The 27358-nt window shown below is 41.4% G+C and overlaps 1 protein-coding gene across 1 annotated transcript in view; it reads left to right on the top strand.

Moving 5' to 3' along the window:
- The first annotated feature begins 245 nt into the window (after positions 1–245).
- Positions 246–27358, top strand: part of TEC (tec protein tyrosine kinase) — a 53116-nt gene continuing 26003 nt past the window's right edge. Inside the window, exons 1-2 of the mRNA XM_082051466.1 lie at positions 246–401; positions 19813–19995. Of these exons, the coding sequence (XP_081907592.1) occupies positions 19858–19995 (138 nt within the window). The 5' untranslated portion in view covers positions 246–401; positions 19813–19857. The remainder of the gene's footprint in view (positions 402–19812; positions 19996–27358) is intronic.

A 27358-nucleotide genomic window follows, 5' to 3' on the forward strand; every position in this document is an offset into this window, starting at 1 on the left:
AGTTTGCATGGTGCTCCAGACTGTACAATTTACCGTTTTCTTTTATTTCAACAACACGTTTTCGGGCAGATCCTGCCATGTCTGTTTGATGTGGACCAGCTTCTTACTTCAGCTTCTCGCCGCCCCGCACCTGCCCGGGGCGCAGGGGGCGCTCAGGACAGCGCTACTGCCCCGGCGGGGCGGAGGCTCCAGCGCAGAGGTCGCCCCCGCCGCTTCCTCCGTGGCCGCCCCGCGGGGTTCCGCGCTCGGCGGGGCGGCGGGAGGAGGAGGCGCCGCGGCCGCCGCCGCCTTCCCGAGCCGGAGCGGGGCAGTGCGGTGCCTCCCTCTCGTCCTTCTTCCGCCTCCCTCCGCGTCCCCGACGCCAGGGCTCCTTCCGCGGCGGCGGCGGCCAGGACATCCAGGTAGGGCAGAGCCGGGGCTGGCGAGCAGCAGGACGGTCCCCGCAAAGAGACCGGGGCCGGCAGATTATTTCACCAGGCTGCCGGCCGGGGCTGCCCCGAGCGCAGGGAGCCGACTCCGCGCCCCGCAGCAGTACCGGTCCGGGGGACACAGCGGCTCCCAGTGTGGCGGGACAGACTGGCCGGGCGGGGTGGTGGGTCATGGAGCGCACCCAGGGGCAGCCGCAGTTGGCAACTTAAAGCGTGTGGACACTGCAAGAGTAGAGGTATTCCTTCCTTGACATCGAAGCGTCACACGGGTCTGTAAGCGGGAGCTATGACAAAAAGCTGAGTTTTAAAAATTTGCTTAAAATTGCTGTAATTTGTGTAACATAAAGGGTTGTGGCCCGGGCTGCCAAATCCATTTTAAAACTAATAGTTACTGAGTATTTCCTTGTTTATGTGACTTTATTTTCTGAATCTTTCCTTATATACATGTTGTTTACTAAGACTGTTCCTCCTCGTCTCAAGGCACAACTAGCCTTGTGCATGAGTTTGTTCATCTTAATTTCTGCAGCTTTCCATCCCACAGTGTGGTTATCCTTTGGTGGTGATGAATGCTCTTGTGTAGCCTTGTTCTGGGATACAGTGTACCTGCAGTTCATGCAGCAGGTGACTACATTTGCATGGTGCTTTTCTACAGGCTTCTTTCTGCATCCCTGTAGGTTGGAACTGATAATTATTTGAACGGTAAGCTGAGCTTTTAGTGTAAACATGGCCATGAGCTCTCTGCTTGGACTGACAGTGTACCTTACTGTGACAAATGCTAATCTGAAATACTTAGTATTGTTTTGAGTCAAATAAGTGAGACTGTAGCTTTTATAGATGGAAAACTGACCGTAGCAGAAGTACAGACAAAAATGTGTCTTGCAAGTACTTGTCTCTGGAGCATTTGTTTTCATTTTAGAGTACATGTTGCTGATGCTTTATCTGACTGTCTCACCTTTGGTATGATGTGGCTGCAGGGTGAGGCCTTGCTTTTTTAATTTCTCAAAACTCTCCAGCGACTTGGAGGTGGGTTGTTAGTTATGGCTACCATATAAATGTTTAGGATATTTTAGGCCATCGGAAAGCAGCACCAGTACAAATAGGTTCCCAGTTACACTTGAGGGAGTACCCAGAGTGGTTTTGCACATGCTCCTCTTTCAGCACACCAGCTAGGCTGCTGGGATCACACCCCCTGTGCAGAAGGGGCCCTTTAGGCAGCCTCATCTTGTTTCACAGGCACTGGTCTTGTAGGTGGGGAGGTAGCTCCTGGGCAGGGTGGTTATGGTTTGTAAGGGGACTACGGCAGGAAAAAGCTCATTTGCTATCAGACTCTTCTCTGATAGTCTTCATGTTTATATAAATTTTATTCTACATGTTTTAGGTATTGAGAAATTACATCTTGTGACAAAATAATCACATTTTCACTCCAGTCTTCAAAAAGGGCAAGAAGGAAGACCCAGGTAACTATAGACCAGTCAGCATCACCTCCATCCCTGTGAAAGTGATGGAACAACTTATCCTTGGTGCCATCTCAAGGCATATCAAGGATAAGAGGGTCATTAGGGGCAGTCAGCATGGCTTTACCAAGGGGAAGTCGTGCTCAGCCAACCTCATAGCCTTTTATGCAGACATAAAGAGGTGGATAGATGACAGCAGAGCAGTGGATGTGGGTCTAGCTTGACGTCAGTAAAGCATTTGACACAGTCTCCCACAGCATCCTTACAGATAAACTGAGGAAGTGTGGGCTGGACAACTGGGTAGTGAGGTGGACTGCGAACTGGCTGAAGGAAAGAAGCCACAGAGTTGTGGTCAATGGGGCAGAGTCCAGTTGGAGGCCTGCATCTAATGGAGTGCGTGGGGGGTCAGTACTGGGGTCAGTATTATTCAATATATTCATCAATTACTTGGACGACGGAACAGAGTGTACTATCAGCAAGTTTGCTGATGACACCAAACTGGGAGGAGTGGCTGATACAACAGAAGGCTGTGCCACCACCCAGTGAGACCTGGACAGGCTGGAGAGTTGGGCAGGGAAAAATTTAATGAAATATAACAAGGGCAAGTGTAGAGTCTTCTGTCTGGGTAGGAACAGCTCCAGGTTCCAGTATAAGTTGGGGAATGACCTATTAGAGAGCAGTGTAGGGGAAAGGGACCTGGGGGTCCTGGTGGACAACAGGATGACCATGAGCCAGCACTGTGCCCTTGTGGCCAGGAAGGCCAATGGCATCCTGGGGTGTATTAGAAGGGGGGTGGTTAGTAGGTTGAGAGAGATTCTCCTCCCCCTCTACTCCACCCTGGTGAGACCGCATCTGGAATATTGTGTCCAGTTCTGGGCCCCTCAGTTCAAGAAGGACAGGGAACTGCTGGAGAGAGTCCAGTGCAGGGCAACAAAGATGATGGAGTGGAGCATCTCCCTTATGAGGAAAGGCTGAGGGAGCTGGGTCTCTCTAGTTTGGAGGAGACTGAGGGCTGATCTCATTGAAGTTTACAAATATGTAAAGGGTGAGTGTCATGAGGATGGAGCCAGGCTCTTCTCGGTGACAACCAATGGTAAGGGGTAATGGGTTCAAACTGGAACACAAGAGGTTCCACTTAAATTTGAGAATAAACTTCTTCTCAGTGAGGGTGACAGAGCACTGGAACAGGCTGCCCAGGGAGGTTGTGGAGTCTTCTTCTCTGGAGACATTCAAAACCTGCCTGGACACATTCCTGTGTAACCTCATCTAGGTGTTCCTGCTCCGGCAGGGGGATTGGACTAGGTGATCTTTCGAGGTTCTTTCTAAGCCCTAACATTCTGTGATTCTGTGATTTGTCTCTGCATTTAGTCCTCAAGGAAACAGTGCTTTACATGTTTTGCTACATGAATCTTATGAGTGTTTTGAACCAAATGATTTCTATATGAGTTTTCCTGCTGAAACCACTAAAAGCAGGGCAATGTGGTTGTATTTAGCACCTGCTTACTCCCTCCTTTTTCTTTTTTAATGAGATGATCTCACAAGTGTGAAAATCCAAAACAAAGATTTGGAGTTCATATAGTTAAAATATACTGGCAGTTAGACCTCCGTTATGAAGTAACTCTAGTTCTCAGTTGCCAGACCTGATTTTATTAGCCCTTCACAATTTGTAGGAGTACCACCTTTTTTTTTAAATGTTATTGTAGAATTTTTAAAGCCTTTTAAATCTTTTAAAAACATTGATTTTGAGGCAGCTAGATTTATGTCCTAAGTTACATTTTAATAATTAACTGTGGGCTCAGTACTGTGGTTTTGTCACTGTGGTGTATCCAGTAACCTGGCTGACTGCCTACAATGGCTAAAAAGGGAGAAAAATAAAATAGACCTGATAAAACAATATCAGCTCCATATTGTTTCATCTTGCCCTGAAACAACATTGTATTCAGAAATGCCTGATAGTGTGGTATCCTGTAATTAAAGTGTCTGGGAAGTGGTTACTTTCACAGAATTGCTTGGAATTATCAAGAAAAGTCTTCCCTTCTGCCAAATGTAGGTGCAGCTTGTTGTAGATTTAATTCCCTCTGTGTCGTGTTAGCTTATAAACTGGATATACAAGATAAGGTGCAGAATGGTGTAACTTTCATACAAATATTTATATCTCAAATATGCAAAACATTTTTTTGTTTCTTAGACAATGGAATTCTGTACTTCCTGCTGTCAGTGCAAAAATCATGGAAAAAGTGTCTAGCCCCTGTTAACCATTTACCTCCAAGATGTTTTTCTACTTTAGCTTGTTTTGACTTTTTTTCAGTAACCCGTTACCTTTTTACTGCAGAACTTGGAAGTGTGCTTTAAAAAAAGGCAAGTTTTTGTATGCTAAAGAATCAGTTGTAGTAGTCTATAATGGCTCTTCTGCAGAAATGGGATAAGAAAACACCAGTATAAAAAAAGATATGGAAGCAGTACTAGGGCAGAGTGACGTAAAGATTGGCATGAAGAAGAAGGCCTGGGGTGGTGGGTTTTTTATTTCAAAGAACATATGTGCTTCTGAAGGACATTTATCACATAGTTTTGGATTTGTGCTACAGATATTTTTATTATTATGTAGATGCATCTATTTGTACAGAATTATCAATATCTTGGCTAAAAAGTGATAGTGATGGTCAGTCCGTTGTTGCACTGTGGAAGTTAGAGTGATGATGTTCATTAAGTGACTTGCAGATATCCATAGCTTCCTCTGTTATGCAAAATGCAAGGCAAGGACTCTCCTTATAGTATTTGCAGAGAGATTGGCCACAAACCAGTGAAATTGCACCCAAGCTTTAACAAATGGTCAATCAGGTCTCAAGAAACGTTTGTGGTGGTGGCGGTTTGTTTTTGTTTTGTTTTGTTTTGCTTTTTTTTTTTTTTTTTTTGTTAACAGGGGATGTTACTTCTAAAAGTCAAGCCTCAGTCTGCTCTGCTGGTCCTCAGGCAGAGGAGTATTCTGCTCTCCTGCTTCTGCTCTGGTTTTCTAAGTGTGTTTTCTAAAGGAAAAAAGCATTAGGAAAGAAACACGTAGGCGAGGGAAGTCCCAGTTTGGGTGAACATATGCCCTTTATCTGGCGCAGCAGAAGAGGAACTGGGGAGCAGAGGCTTGTGATTGACCACTGCCCCGTGGCCACTACAGCTCCGGCAGTTCTCAGTCATTCCCTGCCCTGGATCAGCTGTGCAGGCCGTGATTCAGAGTCAGGGAAAATACCATGTGGGATAAATCTTTGAAAAACAGACTTATTTTACATGTGGGGAGATGAATCTTGTAGGAGGTGCTTTGCAGGCAGGCGAATGGGTTTTTACAATTTCCTAGATGCAGAGGTGGGATGGAATAAGAAGAGTTTGGTTCATTTTATGCACCATGAAGTGGCTGCTGTGTTCAAATGGGATCATGAAATCTCCGAGGGATTAACAGAAACCTCCTGGGTGTAGGTCTGTCCATCATGGGCAGAGTTTACCTTTTTTAGCAAGAATGACATCGCCTGAGAGAAGTCTTTGGTTTCGACAACACCTAAGCTTCTATGAGGAAAAGCACTTTGCTGAAGAGATGTATCTTGGTTGGATGACTCTGTCCTGTATTCTGGGTGGTTCAGTAAAGCCCATGCCCAGCTCAGTGTGATCCAGCCTTGGTACTGTGGGCAGGAAAGATGGTTTTGAGGAGCCTGCCACAGAGAGACAAGTTGCTCTGGGAGATCCTGAGCCTGGCCATGGCTGATGTGTGAGAACCGTTCTCCACCTGCTGTGGGCAGCTGCGGGACCCAGCTCTTGGTGATGGGAAGGAGAAGTGTTTGGCAATGTTTGCAGTCACAGCCCCTCTTCTGAGGCGAAGCAGCGAGCTGCCAACTGGACTGCCTAATTTCAGTTCTTACAGTGAAAATCCCATGCAACATTAAACAAGTGTAGGATAAAGGGGGTTAAAAAAAAAGCGGTGTGCTGGGGTACATGGGACCTGGGTGAACACTTTCTTGGCAGTCCCACTTTTCCTCATTCACATTTCACTTATCAGCAGATGTATGAATGAGTACCACTTTGCCATATCTTTATGTATGCACAAGTAGGTCACAGCTGAGTTTCCTGTCAGGGGGGTTTTGCTCAGCCCTGTGCCTGTTATGAGCCACGATCTGATTAAATTGTATGAATGTTTTAGATGTAGGCCTTGTTTTCACTTGAATGTGTGGCAGAAAAAACTGGCTTTGGGTGGTACAGGAAACGAGGTTCTTCCTTATGAGCTGGGGTCTGGGCAGGACACTGGAACCCTGCCCTGCCAGAGAGCGCACTGTTCGCTGTCATGTTATGCTGAGACCAATTCCTCACCATTTATGTTTACTAAACAAAATAAGACTTTTTCTTTTTTCTTTTTTTTTGCCCTCCCCACCTCCAGGATAGCCACATAACTCACTATCAGACCCAGAGGATGACTATCCTTCAGTTTTAGCTGAATGTAGTATCCATTGTAACTCTGCACTAAGCAGCCCCGTGCAAAATTCTTTTTGTCAGGTTCTCTGTACTAGCCTATTGGGTAGGTGAGATAACCATAATACATCAAATTCTTAATGTGTTCAGTGCTGCTGCTTGTCCTGTGAATTACAGGATATCCTATAGCACAGGCTCAAGCTCTGTATTCTGTCAGAAAGAATAATTGTGTGTGTGTTTTCCCTGCCTCCCCTCTCCAATTATTAGCGTATTTTCCCAGCTGAAATCGCGAGCTGCAGCCATCCCCAGTGGCATGGTGTGAGGAGGAGAGAGGGTTCCTGTCCCACCTTGGGTTGTGTGACCCAGTTTGAGGGATGTGCTCTTGACATGTAAAATGACTTGAGCTGAATGGACCACTTTTTCTGGCCCAATGGAGATCCTCTAAATTGGTAATCTTAAATATACTTGGGGATCTTTTGGAAGTAAAACTGCTACCTAAAATGTATCCAGCAAAGAAGCTTGAAATAACATTTTTTGTTTTTAAACAAGAAGAAATCTGGCACTCAAGTGTTAAGAGCGGCAGGTTCAAAACTGCCAGTGCAACTTCGGTTCAGATTGCTTATGCATAATGCATTATGAGATATGTTTCATTATGTACCCACACATGGTTTCTTTTCCAATTGAGGCCCTGTTTCGTTCAGACCATGGCTGGTTGGGCTGTTGTGTTTTGCTTTGTCATGGTAGGACTTGAAGACTGAGTTGTCCCCGATGCTGAAGGCTGGTGCCAGGCTTGCAGCTTAGCTGACCTGTCATTCATCCTCAGTGGCGCTTGAGTGGAATGGGTTCAGTTGTTGGGAGGAGGCATATTTGCAACTCTGGTGTGTCAGGTGAACTGTGAGGGTCTGTTCATGGGAGGGGATTTGGGGAGAACAACACGGTGAAAGGTGTGAGAGCAGAGATCGGCTGGGGGACTGTGGCTCTGCGTCAGGAGCTGCAGGCAGCTCTTCCACCATCGCAGTGTTTTTTCTCTTCGCACCAAGATACTCTTTCAAAGCATGAGGGGGATTAGAGCTGCCTGATGTAAAAGTAAAGTCATGGACAAAAAGCAAATTCTCCTAAGTTTTTCTGGATTTCTTGAACTGAAACTAACTCTGAAAGTCAGGGCGAATAAGGCACTCCCCATGAAAGCCTGAAACCTACCCATAAAGGACTATTTGCAGTGTCTTAACTTTACCCTTTGTAATTTTTACCTTAATGGGATGGCATTGTGGCAGCCCAACTTCTGGTGATGCACTTTCTGTAGTATCCTTATGCATTACTGTAAATAACCAAGTGGATTAGTGGAGTAAAACAGTATTAACCATTAATGACTGTATCTCAAAGAGAGTTTAAGTTCGAATACAGTTCCATAAGATGCTAAATGTCTTGTGACACCTGACAGGTGCTGTCATTCCCTGTTTCGCTTGAAGCAGTTGAAACACCTGGACATCTGAGAACTGACCTAAAGGGGAGCAGAGACAAGAAGCTACTTTGCTAGAGATGCTGACTACCTTGCAGTGAGAGGAAAGAGAAAATACAAGACCACAGCAATGCCTCAGTTGTGTTTATTTTCAGATTCAGTGAGATTTTTTTTCCCCCTAAATTAATACTTCTATTTTGACACAAGTAATTCTAAAGTCCTTTGGTGTTCCTTGTTGCTTATGCTGCACTGCATGTGAAGAAGAAATTTTCAAGGTCACAGCCTGGATTTTCAGTCCTGTGTATGGAGACTTTATTAGTAAGTGGCTGAAATACAAGTAGTAGTTTAAGAATTTAACAGAACACTAGAAATAATTTTAGAGTAGAACTCTGTGGGACTTAGGTCAGTAACTTCAGGCAAATAGGCCTCACTCTTCCAAGTGTCTCTCCAGAATGTACCCAGCAGTGTAGACTCTACTTAGAGGTGGTTGTCTGTTTGTGTGGTGGTTTTCGGGGGGGGGGGGGAGTTATGTGTTGTGTGTGTGGTTGTTTTTTGTTTTGTTTTTTTTTTTTAATTTTTTTTTTTCCTTTTAACTTTTATTTTTTAATAATCCTTATCATAACATGCTAGTGGTTTAAGTACAGAGCAAAGCAGAAACTGAAAAGTTTTGGTAGCTGATTAAAGAAAATGAAAGCTGCTGTAAGTACAGTACTTCTCGTAGTTTGTCAGGTAGACACGCACAAAGCGTGTCAACATTAAATTTTGGTCTGGTAGCATTACTTCTACAATTTTGAGTGCAATTGAGTGGTAATACTTGCACCAAGAGAGCTGTGTTGTCCCACCCCGGTGAAGTGAGGGTGTGGTATGATGGTGAGGGAATTTTGAGTTTGTCAAATTTACCTTGTAACCCATCCAACATAACACTGTAAGAGTCTGGAATCAGAAGATAAGGATGCTGACCTTGCCAACGCCACTGCTTTGGTATACATAGCCCTGAATTGCCAGATGTGGGAACAGCAGAGATTTTGGCTGAAATGTAAGTGGTCATTCATTTTGGGTTCACTCTCTTGTGCTCGTTTCATAGCGGAAGGGACGTATCCTGGTGAAAATGATGCAGGAACTTGCAGTATTTCCTCTCCCCTACTTGTTGCCTTGGGTTTTTCCTCATGCACAGAAGGCAGTTTCGACCTGTAAATTTGGAGGTATGGGCACTGTCTGTATGAGGGCAGTTTGGGGCTAGTCAGCTGCTCAGTAGATGCAGAAAAGTAACAATTATCAGGTGGCCTTGTAATACTCCCTCAGAATAAAGACTTTGAGGGGAAATACACCCATTAGCCAATGTGGATGCCAGCATGTGAGTTCTCGCCAGTAGTTCATCATCTGAGTCAACTTTACAGCTTTGTCTTCAGCTGAAATTTCCCTGTTTATTCTTGAAGTATTTTCTTCTGTGTAGCTTCCACGGGTGCTTGTTTCTGTGTCTATTTAAATGAGTTATTAATATAAGTGTGTATTTTTCTTATTAATGACCCTATTAATTAATGTATTTAAACATCGTGTATTTTCTGGAATACTTGGTTTACATTAAACAATCATTACAATGAGGAAAAAAAAGCATGTTATATAATTAGTATTTATTGCTAGCATCTTACCACATAACATATGGGTAAGATAATAGCAATATATTCTAACAGATCTGGACTAAGTCTTTTTCATGCCTAATTTTGTTGAAAGCATAATGCATGTGTACAGATGTTGGAATTGGTTCTGGTGGAGGATACAGGGCTTGCAGGAGCTGTGCTTAATTTCTTGCTCACAAGTCCAACTCTTGCCTCAACCTAACTAGCCAGTGAAACTTCATTATTGAACTTCAATTATTACAGCTTGCTGCTAAGATATTCTTCATAGGCCATCTGAAAAGCAACTAAAAGATTAACTCAAAAGAGGATATGATTTTATTAAGCTTATTCTCTTTTTAGAGAGAGAACAATTGGTTTTGTGCCTATAATGGGGGTGTTAACAACCATTCATATGGAATAGACAGAAACCCTGCTTGCATCTACTCTATGTGAATGACATAGAAAGGTGGATGCTTGATAAAAGATACAAAGAAGATCGTGATTTTTAGCAATATGGAGGGTAGACTGTGGTCTTCAACAACCCAGGAAATAGTGACAGTACATCCCTGGAGCTGGTTCAGAGCCATCTCATCGGGTTCTGTAAAACTGGTGTTAATATGAAGGAAAAACAATAGAGCATCCATCACTTCTCTCTAACCTAGTGCTTATCCAGAGGTAGATTTCTCTTCCGCAAGTCACATGCCTAAGATACCCCCAAATTCCCTGAAAGTCAACTACCTTTTGTTTTGTTTTGTTTTTCCCTGACTTCAGGACTTCCTTGCAGCTCTTCCCAGCCATATGCTTAATTTACTATCGTGCAGTCCTTAGCTGGAAGGCAGCCAGTTTATTATAAGTGGGTCTGGACTAGTTTTCCCACAAGCCATCCCTTTGCCCTGAGGCTCAAGGATGCATGTATAGCTGTCGTTCTGTTGATACTAAAGCACTCAGCTGGCTTTTACGTTGCAGGTGCTACAAGTTTTTATCCATTTTGGGAAGTAATATAGCTTCCATATAACTGCAAAGGGGGAAAAAAAGAAGAATATATTGAGGAACATTGCAGCAGTGATAAAAGAATTTTTGCCTGAAATCTGATGAGACAGTTCCATCTGACTAAAGAGAATCTGATGACTCAAATAATCTTAGAAGACAAACAAACAAAGAGCTACAGCCTGCTATCAGTTTGGGAAATGGTAGTTCCCCCTGAAAGTAAAAAGCTTATTTACATTTCTTTTGGACAAAGTGTAAGGGCAAAATGCGGATGACCGGTTGCTAGGTAAATAGCTTGTTTCTTTAGCAATAAGCAGCAAATATATAGTTGATGTTTGCAGGCTGTCTTAAAACAAAATGCTGGTTTGATTCAATTCAGTTTTAAGGAACTTCTCCAAATAAACTCATCCCACTAATTGTACTGCTGGCTGGCACATTGCGAGGGTGAGTTGCTACCTTTCTGAGTACTGTCGTACTGTCATTTTGCAGGGTTCTGATGGGTGGCATAGTCTGAGCTTTTGTAACTAGAGGCTGGCTTTTGAAGGTGGATTTCAAAACCTGTGTATCCATACCACTGGATTTCCTGCAGGCATTTGAGGACATTATATGTGCTTCATGACCCTCTATGCTTCTACACATGCAAGGCATATCAGGTCATTTAAGTGTAGCTTGAGACAGAGAGTGGTTGAGATGAAGTCATAATTGATGCTTCCACTTCTACATACCTCTTGTGAGACATGAAAATATATTTTTAATTCATAAAGCCTTTATCAAATGATGGCCAAATAGAGTGCAGTGAGAGAAGCTAGCAGCAAGGCAGCTAGGACTGCAGGCACGTGCAGCAGAATCTGCACTTGAAGGAGTAATTCTGGAGAAGCAATATTCAGTGGTGCAGGTGCAGGGTCCTGCTTTTCTGCTGTCGGGAGCAAAGCCAGGATTTCTGTGACTTCAGCTGTGCCATGTAGATGTACCAGAGGCACTTTGCTGTGGCAGAGAACAGTCAGCTTCCTTAGGAGTATTTCAGGTTTGCCTATTGCTGGCAAAGTATGTGCAAGCCAGAAAAGCTTTTCCTCAGCTACTAATTATGTTTTCTTGTTAGATTTTATGGTGATCACAGGTGATGATCTAGAAGGCAGGGTGTTGCTTTTATGTGTTGAAATAATGAATGGGCTTTGGACTAGAGGAGAAGTGGTGCTAGATGGTTAATAGGTGACTTATTTCTACCATTCATAACTTTAGGAGGTAGGTCAGCCCAATGGTGCAAAACAAGACTGTGATCACATTCAAGTTAGTGCAAAGTTCATTGTGTTGGTATTGGTTACTTGGCCCGTACACTGGCAGAGCAGAGAGAGTTAACTTTAGTAGCTGGAGAACAAGTAGCTCTCTAACTTAAGTAGCTGTAGAACAGGGGAAAAAGTTCATCTTAGCGTGTTTGGAAAGAGAAGTAACTGAGGAAGTATTAGTCATTCCCTGTGTGTAAAGCAAGTAATAATTTGTATGTATTGCAGTATTTTAGTTAGACCATGTCAAGAGGATGTCTTGAATACTGAAATAAATTGAGCTTATTTTGTGGTATAATACATCCTTTGGTTACCTGAGATTGTATAGCATTTTTTTATTTTCCATAGTTTTGCTTTGCTTTTCTTACATTTGCAGTTTTTTGTACAAAAGTAATTGACCTACTACTTAATGGTGAGCTTTAGGATTCCCAGAGTTAGGTTCAATGTCTGAGTTAACAGAACATTTATTTTTTCAGCCCCCTAAATCTCCAGCTTCCTGGTAAAGTAGGAAAAGCTTCTGCACAAGCATTGCCATTTCCTTTGCCAATCTCATCTTTGCCTGTTTCTTTAGTAAGTGGGTGTTACTGTTTCTCTTCCAACCTTACTGGCAGGGATTTTTGAAGAAGGCTGAGGCAGCAGTTGTGCTTTGCCATATGTCCACCTGGTATCACAGGGTCATCAGGGGACTGGTGGAGTAGCCTTGGTCTGTGTAGAACTGAAGTAGACTCTGAGCTGAGCTTCTGCTCCTGCAGATCAGTGTCCTGCTGGTTTGGAGGCAGTTCTTCCATTTTTCTCTCTAACCTTGCTTTGAAAATAATTTCCAGAACAAAGAAGATTGTCTCCTTTCAAGGAGACATTCAAGAAGGGCCAGTGTGCCACATCCTACTGCCCAGTTCAGGCCCTGACCTTCCCTTTCTGTTTGTGCTTTACCTTTTACCTCTTCTGTGTCAGCTGAGGGCCAGTTACATTTGTGCAAGTAAACCAAATTAACACTCTTCACCAGGCCTTTATGCTAGAGGAGTGAAAAAGCAAATCTCTCTACAGTCTATGTAATCTGGCCAGCTGTGGTCAAACTCCTTGCAGCATCATGACGTCCTGGTCTTGGCCTCACAGCTGATAAGAAGAGCTGCTGTATCTCAGCAGAAAATTAAGTTTCACATGTTATTGCACTTTATAAGTGGTATTTAGAAATAAACCTGAGCAGCTAAGTTCAAACCTGGGAAAATCTGCTATGTCCCTTCTAAGGGTTAATATCAAACATCAGTACAAAAAAATATTAGACAGGCTTAGATTTGGTTCTTATCTCACTCAAAAATCAGAAATCCATGCTTAAAAATAAATATTTGAAAATATTTTTTTTTTACTGCTGCCTTTAATTTTAGTGTTCCTTTGCCTGAATCAAATGTGTGATAATTAAAATACAGCTAATTTTTTCATATGTGATTTTGCTGGCTGTTGCAGGAGGTTTTGTCAGAAGGCTCAGCTGGGGATAAATTTATTTTCTTGTAAAAGTTTGGTCTACCTGTGTGCTAAGACCACCAAATATGCAAAGCTCTTGCCTGGAAGCTGTGTGAATGCGGTAAACCCTGCTGACAGACAGGCTATTTTAGTTTGTCAGACTGCATACAGTTTCTGGTGAGCCCAAAACTGCAGACTCTCAGTAGAAGAGGTCAGTTCTACCTGCAGAAGACTTCAGATTGGGTTTCTTCAGTGGGAAGCACTGTTCAGTTGTAGTAGGTCACATAGTCTACAGCAAAAACAAGGTGGAAACTTTGGATGCTGGAGTGGAATTGAACAATAGTAGCTAATGCTAATAGCATTATTATGGAAATATATGTAGCAGTTAATGGTTGCTATTGGGTTGAGCAGAAGGTGATGCAAAGTCGTGATATATGTGGTTACAGAACTATCTAATTTTCTCAAGTCTAAAAAAACTAGACTGGCAGAGTATTTGAGATTCTCTTACTGTTAAAGTTTTTCTGGGTTTGGCTTTGCATATGTCTTTAATTCCCATGAATATGATGAATTGCAACTACTCTGTGTATGTCTATACATATTGTGTATGCATATATATATCAAGACCCCTTCCCCCCGACAACATAAACCATGAGCTTTTCATGTCATATTATTATTACTCTGTGTGAGAAAATGGGGGTAGATGAAGACTGGGGTTAAACTTTAATCTATATAGATGATGGTGAAGAACAATAAAAACTTTTCACAAGCATTGAAAGAGCAGCAAAAACACGGGTTTGGAGATGTTACAACAGTACTAATGACACTTTGCAGGCAATAGATATAGTAGGGCAACATGTTCACATTCAGAAAAATTTGCAACTCTTGGGCAGTGAGTTTTGCTTATCTTTAGTACAGAAATTAAGACAACTTTCTAGTCTTTTAAATTGCGAGATGAACTCCTATCTTTTGACTAAAAAAATAATTGTGGGAAGTTGAGGGTAGGAAGTAGGCTGTGAAAACTTTTGGATTTTGCTACTTTAACTGAAGTACCTTGCTGTTGTTTCCCAGCTAAGTTTCAGATTTGTTTTCTTCCAGCAAGGAACATTACCAATGCTAAAGAGGTTTTCTGATCTGAATAAATTGAAGGCAAAATAGTCAGTGCAAGTCTATAGGTATTCCAGAGCTTTTATGTGGGGAAAAATAAGAAAAGCTACAGATACTCGGCTCTAGATGAAGAAAAATACAAGAAGTTGCTGAGGACAGTGAAAGGACTGATCAGTCCGTACTTTGTGTGGTATCCCATAGTGTTGCTGACTCAGCAGTAAATAATTACATTAAAAAAATGCCCATGTCAACATATCTTCTACATCATGTAATTTTTGTTTCATAAAGCAGAGGTTCCTTTCCAAAATAATTTATTCATGAGGGAATTGAAGAAGGTGCACTATGAAGCTGTGGAAAGATAACTTAGTAATTCGAGTGTACTGCTTACAGGAGGTCATGACAAAGAGCAATCGCTGCATTTACAAGTGATTTAGAGACATGTACATGTAATTCTCTTACAATTAAGCTCATCATTGTAAGGGGAGAGAAACCCTCTTGCTACTCTTACCATTTCTTCCCTGAGCTGTTCTGTGCACTTTTGCTCTTTTGTGATGGTTGACGAGTCGATGATCCAGTTTGGTATGATGAATCACCTTGATGCCAGCTGACGCAGTCTAAGAGAGACCATCACTTTTTCAGCATTCTTTTCTTCACTTGCTCCAGACACCCAAGTCATAATGCTGAAAGGAAACAAGTGCTTGTATTTTGTAAAATACAGTAGCCTGTTTCCAAGGAATTATGTAAAACCTGTCCTGGCTGCAATGAAATGCTCCTCCTGTGTGTGTACCTGAGTGGTTTTCAGTTGAACAAAGGGTATTTTACAACATCACATGGTTATTTTGGTGAATCTCCCATCACTGTGTTACTCCTTAGCCTGTTTACTTTTTAACCTAAACTTAGTGCAGGCAAATATGAATTTTATTTTCACAGGATCTGATTATATACAAAATGACCCAGTTATTCTTTGGCTGACTTTCAGAGACTAGGCTTTTGCAAATCTTTGGATAAAATTTTTAAATTGATTCAAAGGTAGCCCTCCAAATTTGCATTTCCCTCAGTTAAAAAAAAAAAAAAAAGGAAGCTTGCATATGATGGAGTTGGTTTCTGAGAGTCTGCTTTAAAAAGTGCCAAATCCAAGGTGGTTTTGTTTGTTTGTTTGTTTTGGGTTTTTGTGTGGGTGTGGGTTTTTTGATGGTGTGTTGGGGTTGTTGTTGTTGTGATTTTGTTTTTGTTTGTTTTGTTGTTTTGGTTTTGTTTTTTCTTTTACTTCTCCTTTTTCTAGGATATGATAAATTTCAGATATCATTACTGTATTTTTTTTCCCCCCTCAATTCTAATTTTAAAATTATGACAGATTATGCTGAAGTATATTTTTCTGTATTTCTGTGAAATTTACCATTTTAACAGGGATTAAAAACAGTTGTCTTTTTACTTTTTGGAGTTTGAATCTGCAGCCTTAGATGTGGGGCAAAAAGACTTCTACCATTTAAAGCACAAGAGCATATTTTGCAATCCTTGCTTAGGCTGAGTAGTAATTATTCAAATAAACCTGTCCTGGATACCCATGTAAGTAACTATTCGTGTGTAACTCTGTTTGGAGTTTCATGATAAAGCAACAGCAGCTTCAGCAGAAAAGCCAGGGTGAGGAGTTCTCCTTTTCTTCTTCCTTCTGCACTGTTTTTTTCTGCTCTACCCAGAGCTGCAGCATGCTGCCTAGTCATTTACCCCACTGCAGCTGTTTGTAGGGACTCATAATGAACTTGATCAGAAAATTGATCTGAATTAATTAAAAAAAAATATTCTGGAAGAGTTACAGGTTTGAGTGGCACCAATGGCATACTTAAAATTGACATTTTGATTAAAAAAATGAATTAGTGAATATTACATCATTTTAATTAATGTACTGAACTAGGTGATATGGTTTCAATGTTAAATGTGCATACATGGAATTCCTACCATGAGCCCAAAATCCAAAAAAGAGCAGTTGTGCAGGATGCATGAAACCTGAGTGAGAAAGCTAAGGATGCGGATTTCTTAGAGGGATTCTCTGTCTTGGATGGCAGCCCATCAGCTCAGCATTAAGACTTTGCAAGGGAGAATCCAAACTCCTAGGTAAATGTTACCATCGCTAAAGAGGGGAAAAAACCTCAGAAAATTGAGTTTCAGCTTGATTTTAATTTTGTTTTCAGCCACAGACAAACGTTTAATGCTGGTGTTTGTTTTATGACTGTATTTATGATAAATGTGTTTTTCAAAATGTGTTCTTCCAGACTTCTTCATGACTTTAACTGCCCAGGGAAGTGGTTGAGTCACCATCCCTGGAAGTGTTTAAAAGATGTGTAGATGTGCTTAGGGACATGGTTTAGTGACAGTGTTAGGTTAATGGTTGGACTTAATGATCTTAAGGGTCTCTTCCAACCAAAATGATTCTATGAAAGGTGACAATTACTTGATGCATTTGGATCAAAGAAGCCCTGGTCAGATTGAGTTGAACTCTTTCTTTTCTACTCAATATAACGACCGCTGGGTCTTTCATCCATTTCAATATTCAACAGTTTGAATATTACATGTGTTTATGGTGACTAATTGTTTCAATAAACAAATGAAATCTAGGACCTGGTAGTGGGATTCAGGAAATACAAGTGTAGTGTTGCAGCTGGTGGTGTTACCTCATCAATTTGTGCTACAGTTTTCCTAGTGAAAACCGGGAAAGGTGGCAGGTGTAAGCAGCTCTGTCTGCAAGTAAAACTTAATGCTACGTTGGTTGAAATGTATAAAGTAATAGATTTTCCTTAATAGTTGTTTTAATTTGTTTTGAGGAAGACGTGGTGACTTGATGGCTGCACAGGTAAATATTTGTATAATGTGAAAATGGATCAGTGCAAAATGATGCAGACTTTTTGATACTTAATAATGTTGGTTCTCTCTGCCCCTCTTCTAAACGCTGAGCATCTGTAACTCTTTCTGAGTACCCATTATCTCTGCAAATTGGATCATGTTTGTTATCATGTAACTAAGGTTGTCAGCTGTCAGGGCAAGCCTTTGGCAGGAGAGACTGAAAAGTTTAGATGGGTGGCAGCATGAAACTCCCACGGCTGTTTTGAAGAACGTAACAATGTGTCATGCAAACAGCTTCGTGTCCTGAGGGATGCTCTGGGAACAATTGAATATTTGGGTGTGAAAATGCAGAAAAGTTCTAAAACTGAACTGAAGAAGCGATATATAGGTTTGCTAAGAGGTAAGGGCGGCTGTAGCAGGTGATTCTCAACAAAGTATTGCAATTTTGGAAAGGATCTTTCAGAATAACAGGTGAGGGTTCTGTTGTCCTGAGTCTTATTTATGGTAACAGAAAAGTGGCTAGAGCCATTGGCTTGGAAAAAAACCCCCAAAAATGGGTTTCTGTGGCCAAATGCGGATCCAAAGACTGATCTGTCCTGGGAAACCGGTTCTTATCTGCAGAGATCTGCATGGCAGCAAAAATTCAGTGTAACAACCAGGTGCTGACGTTGACTAATTACGCTATTGATGTTTTAATTTTTAATGCTGATTTTGTCAAAAGGGTTATTGTGTAGTTTCTTCTATAATGTCAATGTCACCAAAGCCAAAAGGGAAATGAAATATTTTAGCGTTATCAGTAGGAAGGTTTGAATCCTTCTTGTGTTCTGTAGTGTAGTACTATGGGGATCTCCAATATATTTATTTCTAAGACAATAATTATGTTTTTCTTAAGTGCCATGAGAAAATGTGTACTATACAGAACAGAAGGACTGTTCTGAGTGGGAGAGCCTGTGCTGGGAACCCATAGTTTCATATGCTTTAAGCTGATCTGAAGTTTAATACTGACTTTCAATTCTTTGAATAAGGTTTGCTTTTTTTTCAGTTCATGGTGGTATCCTTTCTTCTACAATTACCGTTAAGATTGCCAACTTATTTTTTAGAAGAGCAATAAAACAGTATTTTGCAGCTTGATTAATTAAATAATGCACTTGACAATTATTAATTCAAAAAGATCCATCTTCTTCCCAAGAATGCAATGTGACAGACAACCAACAAAATGTAAGAGTCTGGATGCATCAGAGCAAGAGGAAAAACAAAAGGAGATTATTCATAACAACCACTATTTCCAATCCCATTGTAGTATTTTACTTATGCATCCTAACCTGGTCTTATTTTGTAGTTCTGTGTAAACCACAGTCTAACTTTTTAGCATATGCAGAGATATACCTTGACAATAAAAGGATATTTTAAATCAGTGAACAAGTACATCTAGCTGTGTGAAGTGGCATGAGTGTGAGATGTGAGAGCTTAGCTGGCCAAAACAGAGTGAAATGCAAGGGTATAGGGTGTCATTTCATGTACTGTCACAACAAATAATTACATGTTTGTCCACAAAGCAGGACACTAAAGTGAATTTATTTACATTTAATTTTATTTAGACTTTCATAAGGTGATGTTGTGAGGAGAGCTCTGACTTTTTGAGCTTCACTTCTGTGAAATACACTGTATTGTCTATGGTGAAGTTATGTCGCCTGCAGAGAAAAATGTATGTACATTCAGTGCAGTGGGCAGGTCTGGCAGAAAGCTGGCAAAGGGAAAGGTAATGGGGGAAAAAAGTTTTCTGGAACAGCTTCTCCACAACCTCTCCCACACCTTTAATTCCTGCCTCCATTCCACCTCATGTGTTAAGTCTGTGCTGCATGATGAAACTCCTGGTTGGATCCCTTCCCTAGCCCGCTTCCCAGCCCGGCGGGAGAACACTTGCACCCACACAAGGCAGAGCAGCACGGCAGGGCGGCAGCCAGCAGATGAGGGAGGAGATCAGCTTTGCTTCAAGTTGACATAATTCCAAAGAACAGAGAAATTGCCTGGCAGTGTTGTTGGCAGGACGCTGCAGCCAGTTTTGCAAAGTAACTGGGGGTGCATTTTGTTTTTATGTACTCTTAAGTGTGTTCTACAGGTATCAGTCATGGTGTGAAACATTAAAGCAGCTTGATAGTACTGAGTAACCAGAACTGTCAGAAGTAAATTACTTAAATTGTTGATGGTCAGCATGGAGGATGAAGGGCCTATCCTTAACACTTTCTGAAAAATAACTGTTAATTCTTTCTTCTCAAATAGACATCTTCTAAGTGACCACTTGTGTTTAAAATTTTTCATTAATATAACTGGGGTGAATTTTCAAAATGACTTACTAGTCCATGTTCAGTTTTGTGTACTGATCTTTTTTGCAAATGGCATTTATATGTATAGACCTTAGCAACTGAAACTTTGATTTGTATTGGGACCTTGAAGAGTGGTTGTACGCTGCTGTTCGTCTGGAGCTCGTTTTGGATTTCTCACCCATATTTTCTGTGGCGTAGGCTGCAGTGTCCTAGTCATGCACAGCTTTTGGCTTCCTGGGAACGTGCCAGTGCAGCCCTCAGCTGAGCAAAGCCTGAATTTTCTTGTCTAATAATTAACTTCTGTAAACTTCCAGATGCTTTGGGTGAGTTCCAGCTTTCTGTATATTCAGGTAGTTTCAATTATATCAGCTCTGTGATTCTCCAAAGATATCATAATGATTTATTCCTCTCGTCTTCACAGGAACTGATATTCAATGGCTAGAAACAGAGCTGACAAGTGGCTGAAATGAATACGACTACTATCCTACAAGAGATTTTGATTAAAAGATCACAACAGAAGAAGAGGACTTCTCCCTTAAACTACAAAGAGAGGCTTTTTGTACTCACAAAGTCTATGCTAACATATTATGAAGGTCGAGCAGAGGTAGGAGATACAGATTTATACTATGGAGTGCCTTTGTACCTTTTTGCTTTTGTATACTATTGGCTTTTTTCCTACTGTATATCATACTGTCAGAGGCGGATGAAGGCAATGGCCACAGGTGGCAATGGAGATAAGCTGCCATCTCTCTTTTTTTCTTGTTTATATTGCAGATTGACAAAGGTGTAGATAAGTTATCTGCTAGTCAGTGTGGACTAGCTCTTAATCAGAGCAGTAGTACATAGCCAGAATGCCAGAAATAAAACAGCTTTTAGAGCTGGTTATTAAAGCTGATTTCTTTCTCTCTCCAGAGAAATGAAAGATCACTGCTATCACGAAGTGGGGAAAAGGTAGAAAAACTTACAATCGTAGTTGCTTTTGGCTATGTTTACTGTGAAGGCCACTACTTTCAATCTAGGAATTAACTGAATTCAAACAGGAGAAACAGCATTTGATAAGAGCACTGCTTTGCAGAACAAGCTTGCTAGAGATGAGATCCATTAGAGTGGATCATGTAACCTAGTGGTTTAAACGAAGCTGAATGCAGTTGCTCTTTGGCAGCACAAGCAATTAATCCCTGTTACCACTCTGTGTAAATTTGGTTACAGCAGAAGTCAATAGTTTAAACTAGGCGAATCCTCAAACCAGCATTTTTTCAAATCAGCTCCAGACTCAGTTTCATCAACATCACCTACCCCTGGACTGCCCAGTCATATCTTTAGTGCTGGGGGTGAGATTTTTCCACTTAACTGAGGCTACTTTCCAGATGTCACAATGTCACAATGCTGAAAGAGTTTAAAATGGCTGCAGCAGCTAGTGGAGCATGGTCTACACTCTGGGAAGGCATTCAACAACTAAAACTTAATGGAGACAGCTCTGCAACCTTGTGTTTGCTGTCTTACCTCTGATGAAAGAAGGGAATAAAGGAGAGCTGAGGCTTCCTAAGCATGTTTCTCTGTCAGAGCTCGTGCTTGCAGCAGAATTGATCTTGCTTACCATGCTCTAGTTCCACAGTTGTTGTTCTCTGAATATAGCTTGGACACAGTCAAGGATTAAGAATAAGATCACAGAGTGGCTGAGATGGAAGGAACCTCTGTAGGCCATGTGGTCCAAGCCCCATGCTCAAGCAGGGCCATCTAGAGATGATTTCCCAGGCCTGTGTCCAGATGGCTTTTGAGTATCTCCATGGATGAAGATTTAACAACCGCACTGGGCAACCTGTGCCAGAGCAGAATCACCCTCTCAGTATAAAAAGAAAAAAAAAAAAAAGCTTTCTGATGTTCAGATAGAACCATCTGTGTTTCAGTTTGTGCCTGTTACCTCTGGTCCTGTCACTGGGCACTCCTGGAAAGAGCCTGGCCCTGTCCTCTTTGCACCCTTCCTTCAGACATTTATACACTTTGATGAAATCCCCCTGAGCCTTCTCTCCTCTAGGCTGAACAGCCCCAGCTCTCTTGGCCGCTCCTCATCGGAGAGATGCTCCAGTCCCTTAATCATCTTTGTGGCCCTTTGCTGGACTCTCTCCAGTATATCCAGGTCTCTCTCGTACTGAGGAGCCCAGAACTGGACACAGGACTCCAGGTGTGGCCTCACTAGTGCTGAGTAGAGGGTCAGGATCCCCTCCCTTGACATGCTGTCAATAATTTGTCTGATGCAGACCTGGATACCATTTGCTGTCTTTGCAGCAAGGACATTTTGCTGACTTCTGTTCAACTTGGTGTCCACCAGGATCCCCAGTCTCTTTTCTGCCAAGCAGCTTTCCAGTTGGGTGGCCCCCAGTGTCTGCTGGTGCCTGGGGTTGTTCCTTCCCAGGTGCAGGCCTCTGCACTTCTCCGTGGGGAAGTTCATGGGCTCCTGCCAGCCCATTTCTCCAGCTTGTGGAGGTCCCTCTGGATGGCAGCATGACCCCTGGTGTGTTAGCCACTACTGCCAGTTTTGGACTGGACCCAGTACTGACACCTGGGATACACAGTCACTGGCCTCGACTAGACTTGGTGCCACTGACCACCACTCTCTGGGTCTGACCAGTCAGTTTTCAGTCCATCTGGGAATATGAATTTGTGTATTTTTACTGGCTGTGTTAGAATGCCTTTTTTTTTTTTTTTTTTTTTCCCCTAGGCAATAAATAGGTGGGGGCTGAGAAGCTTTCTGAAACACATATTGCATGCTTATCCTGTGTCAGCTTACATTAGGGTCAAATAGAAATGTAACTAACAGGTTTTGCAGGTTTAGTTGTCACCGTTTAAGCAGTTACCACTTCTAGCTTTCCCCTTCCAGCTTTGCCTTTTCCCTGCAGGTTAATGTCCTCTGGCTAAAACACCCTTCCAGGAGAGGCTGATGGGTGGATCTGTCTAAGAAGGGGTTTAATCTATCTGTTTTATTTGCAGTGAGATGGAGCAGGGCTGCCCATAGTGCCCTCAACTGTGAAGGCAGTGACTTAAAATGTTACAACATATGATTAGGACAGTTGGGATGAAAAACATACAATATGCCCACACTAACCCAGCAGTTTGCTGCTGAAACAGGCAGGTCCATGTTATCCCTGTCCTGGCCTCACAGGCTTCTCCCATGTGCTTGAATTGGTCCTGATGCTCTTGGAATCCATACTGGTATGAAAAAACTTGATGATCAGTGGACAGATATTTGATCCAGTTTTATTTTTGTTGGATTATTGTTCTGCTGGGTTACCGAGATGCATTAGCTCAATGCAGGATCAAACAAGCACCAGAAGCAATGCCTGGTAGTGGAGGAGGACAGGATGTTCCAACTGTTGACATCAGCAGGTTGTTAGACTGGCTCTGCCATAACACATAGCTTTCTAACCTCAAACCCTTTTCATTTTCACAGTTTCTCCTGCTTTAGATTATTTTAAATGTCAATCAGCATTTTATTTTATTTTATTAACAACATCATAGAATAGTGTTTGTTTGGGTTAGAAGGGACCTTCAAAGGTCATCTAGTCCAACCCCTGGCAATGGGCAGGGACATCTTCAACTAGATCAGGTTGCTCAGAGCCCCATCTGAAAATATTGTCTGAAAATAAGGAGCCCTGATCTTAGAGGTGCACGCTGAATATTTTTGTCAGCAATTCTTGGTCTCTATTTGAGGAAAAAAAATAATACTGTGTGACTAAGATGTCTGTGACACAGTGGTAGTTATTCCTTTGTGTCACTGGGCAACTGAAATGGAAAAGTTTGTGGGTTTTATCAGGTGTGTTGTGGTGTGGGTTTTTGTGATTTTTTTTTTTTTATTTTTATTTTTTTTTAAGCCAATGATGGTGGCTGTAAATTTGTATTTACATTAAGACAGTCATACATTCTGGCTGAAAAAAAGAAAAAGAGATTACTAGAGACTAAAATAATTCTGTCCCCTTTGAATAGTTGGAGGTCTATTGCTGAAATAAATGTGACTACTGTGTATGCCTGTTCAATTTAAAGATATGACAGATGAAAGCATCTGTATGGACTGACCTCATTTCAGGCTTGGCAATATTCAAAGTCCAGATTGGTAAGATAAGCATGGAAATCTAAGCCAAGAGGATCCCACACTCTCATTTTAATCTCATAACTGCAGTGGTAGCAATCTGCTAAGGATGGCTGAGTTCTGCTCCTGTAGGCAAGTATGTGATTCCCAGTGTGGTCGTTGGCCAAACTGAAGTATTTTCTGGCCTTTTCTTTTTTTTCTCCTTCCATTTTAACTTCTGCGGTGATTCAGTAGAAGAACTGAGAGTTCAGTAGAAGAACCCAGAGTTCGTGGTCATGAGAATACTCATACCACTTCTTTTAAAAACAAAGAGTAAATTAAATCTTGTTAACCAGATTAGTCAATACTTAGTGTGGGCAAGTTGGTATTGTAAATAAGGTGACAAAATTAGATATTTGGTATGTCTGGTGACAGAAGTGGAACATTTATGACAGCAGAAAGCATTCAACCATAGCAAATATTCTTGTAAATGCTGCTGAGATATTTGACTCTGTGCAGCCAGTGGTGGGGGATCACTTGCTCTTTGACCAGAAACTGCACATTATGGAAACACTCTTCTCTATTTTTTTCTGTCCTATATGTCTTGACAAAGCACCTTATACCTACTTGGAGCAATAAACAATTATCTCATAAGCATGATTACTGCATCAGGGTAAAATCTTGTTTAAACTTGCTCATAACCTATTCACATGTTTTTATACCTGCTATTAAGCAGCTCAGGCATCTTGACATGGTACAAAGAGCCTATAGGGAAGCTGGAGTTGCATGGCTAACATGAGAAGGAGAAATGTAGCTTCTGCACTTAGAAATACTGCTGGACTGTACATGGAGGAGGTGTGAGAGCTATCAATGAAGTATAACCCCAGAAACAGTAAAGAGACTGAATTTCAAGACCGGTTTCAAAGCACAGAAACCTGAGTCCTGGTTAAGGTCACCTGCACAAAGCTCTACAATTATAAGTCACAGAAAACTTATTTTGCGTAGGAAGTCAATAGGACCATGGCTCCTATGGCTTAACTACTGGGTGTCATACTGTTTGTCTAAAAAATGGGGCATGTGTCACCTTAAGGTTGGTTGAAAAGATGGTCATTTAAAAGCTTGAAAATAAAGAAACAGTAGGAACTGATTTGCCTTAAGCATCATGGAGGTGAATTTTTAATGTTGTCAGAAAAGAGGAATATTCTGTTTAAGCTGGAGATGGCTTCTGGTTTGAGCTTTTTTTTTTTTTTTTTAAATAAATTCTGTGGAATACTAAGTAAATGTTGGGGAAATGCAATATTGGCCAAACAAGAATTACAAGCATGTAAAAGGCTGAGTTAATGTTATATTTCATGAAGCTTTTAATGGTTTATCAGCTGTTATTGTTGGAAAGTGTACTTTCTGCCTTTTTTCCTCAATGTTGCAAAAGTTTTTAATGAGATTTGAATGTCATGGATTCCATTTGTAATAAAAACCCATTGTAGTAAGAAATAAATAAATCAGCTACCAAGCACAGAGTACTGATCATGAATGTATAAAAACAGGGAGGAAGTAAAATATCGTCCTATTCTGAGTATGGAGATGTACTATAAAACTGAATATGCTACAGTCAGACTTAAGTATGTATAACGTTCTCAAATATGCACTGTAGACTTAGCAACCCAGCTTTAAACAGATTTATGTAGACAGTAGTAACTATGACAGTTTGGAAGTGGGAGGTTATAGGCATTTTTGTATAAACTGGCCCTTGCTCTTTAGGACTCCTGCACTGTGCTTACTGGTGTGAGCTGGTGTCTTTAACTGCAGTGTAAGTTTTCCAGGTAATGTGGCTGTATAGCAAAGGCAGGTAGTGTCATTGTGAGGAAACACTGGTGTGAAATATTTTATTAAGAAATCTCTTTCCAATTTGGTGTGGCATGACAGCTCAGAAAAATGAACAGAAGCATACCTGAAGTAGTATGCTGAACTATGTTCTTCTAAGAATTAAAAAAATACTAACCAGTAGGAATTGTATAAGGAAAGTTTGGTGATTTTGAAATAAACCTGCTTGTCTTAAAATATTTAATGCAGTAATTAAAAAAAATCTAATTTGGATTTTTTTTTTTAAATTTATTTTTAACCAGCAAAAATTTAGCTGAAGTTTCAGTATGACTTCTTCTGAACTGCGAATTTCACCTTGAAGGGAGTACAGGTTTGAAATCCAAGGAGGCATTTATGAAAATAACTTCACATACGTACACTACGTACACTTGGCCGTTTTTCTGTCAAAAGCAGCTTCATATCTTGCATATTCAACTTAAAATTCTCTGGAGTTTGTTTTCAAAGGAGTGGTGCATTCACACTTTCAGCTGACTGTTTGGAAAATCCAACCTTAGTGTTTATTTAGCTGTCACTGAAATTGGAAATACGTCAGGAAATATCAGCTGAACAGTTGTACTGGAAAGAAATATTTACGGCTCTACCGCTATGCCTGGTGGCTGGTGTCCCGTTGTGCAAGTGCTCCCCACACTCCTTTGCAAAGGCTGGCCACACAGAAGGGACAAGCCACACAGAAATAAATAGCATTCAGCTACTGCATCCACCAGAGTGGTCCACTAGGTACTCTTCGTTTATCTTCTTTTTCCCGTGTGGCAGTAAGTTTCACTGTTGTGAATTCTTTCCCAATCAATGGTCTGAAGATGCCTCTGAACTGGTAGAAGACATTAGGGCAGTCTGACGGCCCTGACTAGAGCAGGCTTACTGATGTATTACAGAATAGCTATGGTAGCAGGTAACATGCTTCACATAAGTTTTAGTTAACTCGTGCTGACAGAGCAGCTCACTTGAAGTAAAAGTGCCACCAGACTAGAGGTTTTTGCTTTAGATGGCATTTTAGGTGAGGAAAATTCTTTGAGATGAAGGCAAGATAATAAAAGTAGGTGTTAAAGTACTTGTCACCGGAATACATGAAAGGAGCTGATTTGCGCAAGTAAAGTGTCCCGCTAGTTTGTTGGTTTGAAAAATTTCACATTGATGTTTCTCATGAACGTGGTGCTTCCACAGAACTGACATACATCCGGTTATAAGTTTATAAATTCTTATCAATATGCAGACTGCTAGTATCCTCATATCTATTGGAGTTGTCAAATGTTCCCTTTCATTGTGGTATTTCTTTCTTTTGCTCTCAGCTTGCTTAGCAGTGACACTCTTTAGCGTGAAAGTGTGCTGATGTGTGTGGTTTGGCTGCTGTCCTCCCACACATGGTGCAGTACGCTCACATAAACCTTTCCAGCCCACAGCAGCTTGTGCTGACCTTAAGTATGAAGCCAAGTACGAGCTTATGAATGTGAAATTGCTTTAAGCTTTAGCATCTTTATTGTTTGCTCATGTTTGCTGTATGGATTACAGTTTACAGTGATAAATGGTTTATATTGGGTTTTGCATTTTCAAAATGGCCTGAATCCTGGTCCTTGTGGTTACCCTGTGTGTGTTTGGGTGAATGGGGGTATGTGGCATTAGCGAGAGGACAAAATCGTGGAAAGGCTGTGCTGCAATACCTGTTAGCTCTGGAGGGGATACACAGAGGATATTGGGGTAGACAACAGCACTTACTGATTTATTAGTGTGCATAAACCATTTGCTTCTACAGAGAAGACAAATAATAGCCCCAGAGGGAAAAGCATTTAAGAGTCTTATTTAGAGGGATGCTTCTGTGGAGTCACAGAGAAGGTGACTTTCTGAGGAGCTGATCTTGGGAGGTGTGGAGTGTTCTTGTCTTCACTGGCAGTAGTGCTATTTGCCATCAAGATCAGACTTGTGTGAAAACTGTCTTGCATGAATAGAAGGACAGTTACAACTAACAAACCCCAACCAGAATATACATGAAAAAAGCAGAATAAAAACTTGAACATTCTTGGGGGTGGCT

The sequence above is a fragment of the Streptopelia decaocto genome (genome assembly GCF_964273445.1).
Source record: "Streptopelia decaocto genome assembly, chromosome: 4".
Classification (NCBI taxonomy): domain Eukaryota; kingdom Metazoa; phylum Chordata; class Aves; order Columbiformes; family Columbidae; genus Streptopelia; species Streptopelia decaocto.